At 45.7% G+C, this 10,000-nt stretch overlaps 1 protein-coding gene across 2 annotated transcripts in view; it reads left to right on the top strand.

The window, feature by feature from the left end:
- Positions 1-10,000, top strand: part of LOC113799995 (chondroitinase-AC) — a 16,190-nt gene that overhangs the window by 3,110 nt on the left and 3,080 nt on the right. The window contains exons 3-12 of one of the 2 annotated variants that reach the window (XM_070124253.1): positions 92-236; positions 2,987-3,095; positions 3,623-3,687; positions 4,776-4,917; positions 5,312-5,429; positions 5,884-6,040; positions 6,390-6,555; positions 6,861-6,978; positions 7,963-8,091; positions 9,690-9,923. In XM_070124253.1, coding sequence (XP_069980354.1) covers positions 92-236; positions 2,987-3,095; positions 3,623-3,687; positions 4,776-4,917; positions 5,312-5,429; positions 5,884-6,040; positions 6,390-6,555; positions 6,861-6,978; positions 7,963-8,091; positions 9,690-9,923 — 1,383 coding nt within the window. Of the gene's footprint in view, positions 1-91; positions 237-2,986; positions 3,096-3,622; positions 3,688-4,775; positions 4,918-5,311; positions 5,430-5,883; positions 6,041-6,389; positions 6,556-6,860; positions 6,979-7,921; positions 8,092-9,689; positions 9,924-10,000 lie in introns of both variants that reach the window. The other variant, XM_070124254.1, reaches the window with a different exon arrangement.

The following is a 10,000-nucleotide window of genomic DNA, read 5'->3' as shown; positions in this document are numbered from 1 at the left end:
CCCATGTACCACGCATCCTTCTATGCATCCCCCATGTGCCACGTATCCTTCTATCCATCCCCCCATGTATCACGTGTCTCCGCGCCCGCAGTACGGCGAGGACGACTCCACGTCCTTCATCACCCACGGCAAGAGGCAGAGCTCCCTCGCCTTCCACCACGTCAACGGGGAGGACCTGACGAGGGAGATCGTGTCCTCCTTCGCCTTCGTCACTTACGACGCGCCGGATAACACAGGTGCTGGGGGTGGGGGTGGGGTGGGGGTGGGGGTTGTGTGGTGGGGGGGGGGGGGGGGGGGGGGTTGTGTGGTTGGGGGCGGGATGGGAGGGGGGGCTGGGGGTGGGGGTGGGGGTTGTGTGGTTGTGGTGGGGTGGGGGTTGTGTGGTGGGGGTGGGGGTTGTGTGGTTGTGGTGGGGCTTGTGTGGTTGTGGTGGGAGTGGGGGTTGTGTGGTTGTGGTGGGGGTGGGGGTTGTGTGGTTGTGGTGGGGTGGGGTTGTGTGGTTACGGTGGGGGTGGGGGTGGGGGTTGTGTGGTTGTGGTGGTGGTGGGGGTTGTGTGGTGTGGGTGGGGGTTATGTGGTTGTGGTGGTGGGGGTGGGGGTTGTGTGGTTGTGGTGGGGGTTGTGTGGTTGTGGTGGGGGTGGGGGTTGTGTGGTTGTGGTGGGGGTGGGGGTTGTGTGGTTGTGGTGGGGGTGGGGGTTGTGTGGTTGGGGTGGGGGTTGTGTGGTGGGGGTGGGGGTTGTGTGGTTGTGGTGGGAGTGGGGGTTGTGTGGTTGTGCTGGGGGTGGGGGTGGGGGTTGTGTGGTTGTGGTGGGGGTGGGGATTGTGTGGTTGTGGTGGGGTGAGGATTGTGTGGTTGTGGTGGGGGTGGGGGTTGTGTGGTTGAGGTGGAGTGGGGGTTGTGTGGGTGTGCTGGGGGTGGGGGTTGTATGGTTGTGGTGGGGGTTGGGGTTGTGTGGTTGAGGTGGGGTAGGGGTTGTGTGGTTGTGGTGGGGGTGGGGGTTGTGTGGTTGTGGTGGGGGGTGGGGTTGTGTGGTTGTGGTGGGGGTTGTGTGGTTGTGGTGGGGGTTGGGGTTGTGTGGTTGAGGTGGGGTGGGGGTTGTGTGGTTGACGTGGGGTGGGGGTTGTGTGGTTGTGGTGGGTGTTGTATGGTTGTGGTGGGGGTGAGGGTTGTGTGGTTGTGGTGAGGGTGGGGGTGGTGTGGTTGTGGTGGGGGTGGGGGTTGTGTGGTTGTGGTGGGGGTGGGGGTTGTGTGGTTGTGGTGAGGGTGGGGGTTGTGGTGGTGGTGGGAGTGGTGTGGTTGTGGGTGGGGGGTGGGGTGGTGTGTGGTTGTGGTGGGGGTGGGGGTTGTGTGGTTGTGGTGGGGGTTGTGTGGTTGTGGTGGGGTGGGGGTTGTGTGGTTGTGGTGGGGATGTGTGATTGAGGTGGGGGTTGTGTGGTTGTGGTGGGGGATGTGTGGTTGTGGCGGGGGTAGGGGTTGTGTGGTGGTTGTGGTGGGGGTTGTGTGGTTGTGGTGGGGGTGGGGGTTGTGTGGTTGTGGTGGGGGTGGGGGTTGTGTTGGTTGTGGTGGGGTGGGGGTTGTGTGGTTGTGGTGGGGTGGGGGTTGTGTGTGGTGGGGGTGGGTGTTGGTGTGGTGTGGTGGGGGTGGGGGTTGTGTGGTTGTGGTGGGGGTGGGGGTTGTGTGGTTGTGGTGGGGGTGGGGGTTGTGTGGTTGTGGTGGGGGTGGGGGTTGTGTGGTTGTGGTGGGGGTGGGGGTTGTGTGGTTGTGGTGAGGGTGGGGGTTGTGTGGTTGTGGTGGGGGTGGGGGTTGTGTGGTTGTAGTGGGGGTGGGGGTTGTATGGTTGTGGTGGGGGTTGTGTGGTTGTGGTGGTGATGGTGGTGATGTGGGTTGTAGAGGGGGTGGTGTGTTGTGGTTGCAGTGGTGGTGATGTGGTTGTAGAGGGGGTGGTGTGTTGTGGTTGCAGTGGGGGTTGTGTGATTGTGGTTGTGGTGGGGGTTGTGTGGTTGTGGTCGTGGTGAAGTAGTTGTGGTGGGGGTTGTGTGGTTGTGGTTGCAGTGGGGGTTGTGTGATTGTGGTTGTGGTGGGGGTTGTGTGGTTGTGGTGAGGGTGATGTGGTTGTGGTTGGGGGTGATGTGGTTGTGGTGAAGGGGATTATGATAGCCATGGTTGTGGTGTGGGCAATGTGGTTGTGGTGAAGATGTGTTATAGTTGTGGTAAAGGGGTCTGTTGCTGTCATGGTTTTGTGGTTGTGAAGAGGAAGATGTTTGTGGTGAATGGTAATGTGGGGATGGTTGTAGTTGTGGTGGATGTGAAGGTGATTGATGGTTGTGGTGTAGGTGGTTAAGGTGGTTGTGGTTGTGATAGTGGTTGTAGTGGTGGTGAAGGTGTGGGTGATGATGTTAAAGTTAGTATGATAGTACTGATAATTATGATAATGAATATCATAATACTAATGATTATGATAGCAATACTAACAATTATAAGTATGATAATTATAACAATAATGACAGAAATGGTAATGATAATATAAATGAAATGATAATAACAGTGATAATGATCATATAATGACTAGTAATGATGTTGATAATGATAATAGTAACGATAATGATAATGATACTAATGATGATAATGATAACGATATTAATAACAATGTTACTAATGATAATAATGATGAAAAAAACAATAATGATAATAATAATAACAATGATGATAACTATGATGATAACAATAACAACGGTAACAATAGTAGTAATAATGATAATAATAATGATATTAACAATAATAATGATAACAATAACAACTTCCATGATAATGATAATAATGATAATAAAAGAATAATCATAATGATAATAACAAGAATAACCATAATGATAATAACAACACGAATAATCATAATGACAACAGTAACACAAGCAATAACGACAGGACACACAAGCACATCATACCATGGGATCCTCTTAAACCAACAGACAACCTCTCTCTCGCAGACTCTAACTGGTGGGGTCACGTGATCGGCGTCCCCTACAAGTCGTGGATGGGAGCCACACTCGCCAGGGATCTGCTGAGCCAAGAACTCATGACGGATTACCTGGACAGGTGAGGTCGATATATTGGAAAAGGGGAAAAAGAAAAGAAAAAACGTGTTATATTTTTCTTTGGAGATGCATATGTACACACACACACGCACGCACACACACACACACACACACACACACACACACACACACACACACACACACACTCACGCATACGCACACACACACATATATATATATAGAGAGAGAGAGAGAGGCAGATGGGTAGATGGATAGATGGATAGAAAGAGAGACTGTACTTGGATATAACTTTGGTTGTATGTGTGTATATGAGGGTATACATACATACATTGGTGTCTGTGTACAGAGAGAGAGAGGGGGAGAGAGAGAGAGAGAGAGAGAGAGAGAGAGAGAGAGAGAGAGAGAGAGAGAGAGAGAGAGAGAGAGAGAGAGAGAGAGAGAGAGAGAGAGAGAGAGAGAATCAAACAAGAAAGCGAGAGAGAGAGAGAGTGAGAGAGAGAGAGAGAGATGCATATAGGTAGGTACTTGTATATATGATCATTACAAGAAATTCTCACTTTCTTACAGGTACTGGGTTAACACCCCAGCCGGACCTGTCTGGGACACACAAGAACACTCAGAGCAAATGTCTGGTTGGTATGCCAAGTTGGTTGCCTTGGTTCAATAACGTTTTATTGCTATTACTAGTTTAGCGTTTTTATTGATATTACTAGTTTAACGTTTTTATTGGTATTACTAGTTTAACGTGTTTATTGATATTACTAGTTTAACGTTTTTATTGATATTACTAGTATAACGTGTTTATTGATATTACTGGCATAGCTTTTTATTGATATTACTAGTTTAACGTTTTTATTGATATTACTAGTTTAACGTTTTTATTGATATTACTAGTTTAACGTGTTTTTTGTGTTGGTATATCGGTATTTAATGTGGTTTCTAGGTGTCAGTGTATATTCTCTCTCTCACTTTCGCCTTCTCTTCCTATCTTCTGTCTTTCTCCTCCATATCTTCATTCTTAGTTTTTCTTTCTAATCTTGCAATCCTTTCATATTCTCTCCTTTCGGTCTCTCTCTTCCTTTTTTATTATCTCCCCTTGCACTCTCTCTTTCTCTATCTATATATTTATTTGACCCCCCCCCATCTTTCTCTTCCTCTCTCTCTCTCTCTCCTCTCTCTCTCTCTCTCTCTCTCTCTCTCTCTCTCTCTCTCTCTCTCTCTCTCTCTCTCTCTCTCTCTCTCTCTCTCTCTCTCTGTGTCTCTCTATCTCTTCCCTTTTTTCATTCCTTCCCCGCATCCTCTCTCTCCAACCCTTCATTTTTTTCTCTGCTCCTCCTTTCCTTTTCCTTCTCCGCCCCCCCCCCCTCTCTCTCTCTCTCTCTCTCTCTCTCTCTCTCTCTCTCTCTCTCTCTCTCTCTCTCTCTCTCTCTCTCTCTCTCTCTCTCTCTCTCTCTTCCTTCTCCCCCCCCCCCTCTCTCTCTCTCTCTCTCTCTCTCTCTCTCTCTCTCTCTCTCTCTCTCTCTCTCTCTCTCTCTCTCTCTCTCTCTCTCCCTCTCTCCCTCTCTCCCTCTCTCCCTCTCTCCCCTTCTCCCCTTCTCCCCTTCTCCCCCCTTCTCCCCCCTTCTCCCCCCTTCTCTATCTTCTCTCTCTCTCTCTCTCTCTCTTCCTCTCTCTCCTCTCCCCCTCCTTCCCTCTCTAATAAGCTTCCTGTTCTCCAAAGGTGGGAACTTGGCCCCGCGAGCGATGCTTGGCGAGGTCGAAGGTCTGTTGCGAGGAACTTATGCGGAGGTTCACAAGGAGGTCCAAGAGGCGATGTTCATTGACCTGGCTCTGAGACAACCTTACGACGAAAATGGGTTCAGGTAATTTCGCTCAGGTGTTGATTGGTGGGATCTGTTGAAGGCTAGTGTGTGTTTGTACTTTTTGTTGTTGTTGTTCTAGTTCTGTTGCATTGTTTCTTTGTTTGTTTGTCTGACGACCTGTCTCTTTTTTTTCTTTTTCTTTTTTCTTTTTTATATATAGTTGTTTTGGAATATCGTTGTAGCTTCTATCTTTTTTTGTGTGTACGTGGGATTCGGCCATTTTCAAAAAAGGTATGAACTAAAAAAAAAAATCTCAGCTTTGTGTGACATTCTACAAAAACCCACCGACCCAATCTACAAAATATCATCTCCAATATCACTCAGCATTCATGGTATATCCATAGCAGAAGTATACAGTACCTACTACCACAGTGGACGTACTTACCTCCCTCAGGCCAGACGGTTGTCTACATCAGCACAACATACTGGGGGATCGCGCCACCGGTGATGGGTACCTGGAGCACAATCTCGGCAACATTTACAACAGTGCTTATGGGAGAGAACTGTTGGTGGTACGTCTGTCGAGAGAGTTGTTTTAATGTTTTATTATCATTATGTTTTAAGAGGATGAATCTTGGTTTTATAAATCAATTGTATCTTCTTTTTTTTTTCTTTTTTTTTCTCTTTGCATTGGTAACTAATCTATGGTGCTCGTGAATGAATTCTATATTTAGTTGTTAATATTTCTCCTTTTCTAATCTCGGACGAATCTGATTTTACAATACCTCTTAGAAATACCTTTTACCACGACTGAAAAGCCTCCTATTACTCACACCAACACACTAAATTCCAACACAAAACGCGACTTCCACTCAACACGCAAGCCAACATCAACCCAAGTTAACACAAGAAGCTCCTCAACGCTTTAAATCCCCCCCCCCCCCTTTCAGTGTTCTCAGCTTCCCGAACGCAAACTCCCCTCGATCTCTTGCAAATGCATACTGACTGCACGCCCAACCCTTGCAGCACACGTCGAACCTCTTCAGCTGGTACACGGGGACGAGCATGGACTTCGAGAACGCCACCATCGAGGGGCTGTTTGGTGCCTATTTGGAGTGCCAGCAATGGCTCTTTCGAGGACACACTTCCGAACCCACAACGTGCGGGAGGCATTTGACAGATGGTATGGGACGAGAGGGGGGGAAAGGAGGGAGGAGGGGGAGGAGGGAAGGAGAAGGGGTGGAGCTTGGAGTGGAAGTGGGAGAGGGGAAAGGGGAGAGGGAGAAGGAGCGAGAGAGAGAGAGAAAGAGTGAAAGAGAGAGAGAGCAGTAAATACGAATGAGAATAAGTGATCGAGAGTTCAAGAAATGAGATTAAAGTGACCAAGAAAAAAAAATCAAGCAAAAATGAGCGAACTCCTGGTTACACAGGCGCATTCGCATGCACACGTTTACTTACACGTCTGCCTCTCCCATTTCACAAACACAACCAAACAGTCACACATTCCCCCGTCTGGTCACCGTCTTTCCCAGGCGAGATCGCCACCAGGAACGGGACAGGAGGAGCCATACTAGCCGCGGGGAGGAACCTGCTGAAATTAGGTCGACATGTGGAAGAGGTGGAATCTGTTCTTCACCGATATGACAACGTTGTTCCGGATGCTGAACATGCGCTGGTCGGGAACAAGTTCTTCTTTAAGTGAGTCATAGAAAAATAGGGAAGGTTGATTGGGTGCTATTTTGATTGCTATTTTTGAAAGCGATTGTTGAGATATATGCGGATACATATTCACACGCACACACTTTATATTCCCAATTATCCAAATTTCCCGTTTAACTTCACCCATTATGTAACTTAACTTATTGTACTATATCAACTTATTATATTAACTTTATATTATATTATATTATATTATCATATTATATTATATTATTATATTAACTTCACTTACTATGTAGGTATTCCAGGCTTCTAACGGCCCTTTTACCTACCGCTTCCCTTAGCTCGGACCTCACCGTGCACCAGCGGCGGGAGTACATGGCCAGCGTGCGGGTTCTGTCCAACCGCACTTCGAGGCCCGAGAGCTGGCCTCCCTCGCAGAACGGCGACGGGTATTTCCAGGTTGTGTTACGGTCTTTTTGGTCGGATTGGTGTATGGCGATGTGTTTTTCCAGGTTGTGTTACGGTGTTTTTGGTTCATTTCTAGAGTGGGTATTTGATGATAATGGTAGTGATGAGTGTTTCCAGGTTGTGTTACGGTGTTCTTGGTCCATTTTTAGAGTGGGTACTTCCAGGTTGAGTAATGCATATTTCCGGGTTCTGTAACAATCCTGATGTTAGACAAACATAAACACTTTATTCTTGCATTTTAAACCCGAGGACCGCGTTTCCAAATCCAGTCTAGAACTCGTCGACCCGTTCCTCTATCACTCAACCATTCCTCTATCCCTCAACCATTTGTCTCGTCGTTCCAAGTTCCTCTATCACTCAACCATTCGTCTCGTTGTTCCAAGTTCCTCTGTCCCTCAACCATTCGTCTCGTCGTTCCAAGTTCCTCTATCACTCAACCATTTGTCTCGTCGTTCCAAGTTCCTCTATCCCTCAACCATTCGTCTCGTCGTTCCAAGTTCCTCTGTCACTCAACCATTCGTCTCGTCGTTGCAAGTTCCTCTATCACTCAACCATTCCTCTATCCCTCAACCATTTGTCTCGTCGTTCCAAGTTCCTCCATCCCTCAACCATTCGTCTCGTCGTTCCAAGTTCCTCCATCCCTCAACCATTCGTCTCGTCGTTCCAAGTTCCTCTATCACTCAACCATTCCTCCATCACTCATCCATTTGCCTCGTCGTTCCAAGCTCCTCTGTCACTCAACCATTTCTCTATCCCTCAACCATTCGTCTCGTCGTTCCAAGTTCCTCTATCCCTCAACCATTCGTCTCGTCATTCCAAGTTCCTCTATCCCTCAACCATTCGTCTCGTCGTTCCAAGTTCCTCTATCCCTCAACCATTCGTCTCGCTGTCCAAAGTTCCTCTATCCCTCAACCATTCGTCTCGCCGTCCCAAGAGGCTTCCAAGCCTGACCTGACACCGAGCGCACCTCCCCAGGGCGACGGGTTCCTCACCGTCCTCGTGGACAGCGAAGAGTACGGGAAACCCAAGGCCGAGGTGTTCCTGGTGTACGACTGGGCGAGGGTCCCCGGGGTCACGAACGTCTACACGAAGGATATTCCGCAGGTAGGTTCGTGTGTGTGTTGTGTTGTGTGTGTGTGTGTGTGTGTGTGTGTGTGATGTGTGTGTTGTGTTGTATGTGTGTGTGTGTTGTGTGTGTGTGTCTTGTGTGTGTGTGTGTGTGTGTGGTGTGTGTGTGTTTATCGTCTAGGTGTATGTATATCTAGGCTATATCATCCGGTTGTTTGTATTTAACTTGTGTTTGTGTTGCTTAATTGGCTCGGTATTTTAAATGATTATATTATACAGGTATTTGTATTCTAATTCTTTATTTCCTATTTTTTCTTGGAAACTCGGAATACTATAAAGATGTTTTATGCGTGGTGTTTGTTATTAGATAAATAGCTAGTCGATGTGTTTATTGTATGTATATTTTTTATGGGAGATACTATGCAGTTGTCCTCATTCTGCAATCTTTCCTACAAATCTATGTAAAAAATGTGACATTCGTTTTTTGTGATGGTTTACTTTGTTATTTGGAAGTGAATTTACTAACAAATTTTGATTCTATGGGTAGGCCTATATTGTGTGGTTTTGGCATGATATCAGCTGTTATTATTATATTATTTATTATCATTATTGTTTTCATTATTATTGTTATTAATATGATTTATTATTATTGTTATAGTTATTATTATTATTAGTATCATTATTGTTGTTTTGTTCTCATCATCATTATCATTATTATCGTTATCATTATTACTGTTGTTGTTATTGAGATTAATATTAATGTTGTTTTCGTTGTTACTATTATTATTGTTGTTGTTGCTGCTATTGTTATTAGCATGATTGTTATTGTTACTATTATTATTATTATCATTGTTATTGATATTATTATTAATGCTATTGTCGTTACTATTATTGTTGTTGTTGTGTTATCATTATTATCATTACCATTATTGTTATTATTATTATGATTTGATAAGTAACGTCTTGATCATAATTCTTGATATATTTAAGCCAAATCAGTACATCGAGAAATATTTTTTATCATAATGATAATTTTCATTTCCAGTCAAACTGCATCCAATCCATATATTTTTTTTTATTCACGTAGTTCAGAAAAAGAAGGAAGAATTTATTATTTTTTATTTTCATTTAACATAATCACCTCTAAAGGAATTGCAATGAATTTCAACTGTTATTCACATAGTTTAGAAAAAGAGGGCAGAGAGAGAGAGAGAGAGAGAGAGAGAGAGAGAGAGAGAGAGAGAGAGAGAGAGAGAGAGAGAGAGAGAGAGAGAGAGAGAGAGAGAGAGGGAAGTACAAAAACAGTCTAATTGCAATTCGTCTTAAACCACAACATTTAAACATTCGCTCAGTTTTAGAAGAACGAGAAGGGAAAAAGAAAACATAATCTATTTTAGTTTAGAAATTTTGAAATGATTTTAAAAATGAGTAAAATAAAACTAATCTAAACAGCTCGTCTTAAACCACAACATTTAATCTGTTATTCGCATGGTTTTATAATAAGAGATAAAAAAAATATTAAACAAAAATAATCTCAACACATTTCAGTTTAGAAGCAGAAAAGAAAACGAAAAAAAATCGCAAAAAAAAATTAAAATCCCACTTTATCTTAAACCTCACCCCCCCTCCCCCAGTACCTCACCGGGACGTACAAGGCAGAGCGATTCTTCAACAACGTGACGTACAGCGGGGGCGTGTCCGACGGGATGGTGGGCGCCGTTGCCATGACGACCAACCGCCCCTACGAGCCATTACGTCATCTCAAATCCTGGTTCTTCTTCGATGACGTCATCGTGGCCCTGGCTTCTGACGTCACTCTCGGGGGAGATGATGTCACGGGAGAGAGTGTTGTCACGACGTTGGCACAGGTGGGTGGGCATCTTGGGGGTCGGGGGGGGGGGGGGAGGTTGTTGAATGGAGGATGTTGCAAAGGAAGAGATTTGTT

Source organism: Penaeus vannamei, chromosome 8 (genome assembly GCF_042767895.1).
Source record: "Penaeus vannamei isolate JL-2024 chromosome 8, ASM4276789v1, whole genome shotgun sequence".
Lineage (NCBI taxonomy): Eukaryota > Metazoa > Arthropoda > Malacostraca > Decapoda > Penaeidae > Penaeus > Penaeus vannamei.
This window is presented reverse-complemented; position numbering and strand designations above follow the sequence as displayed.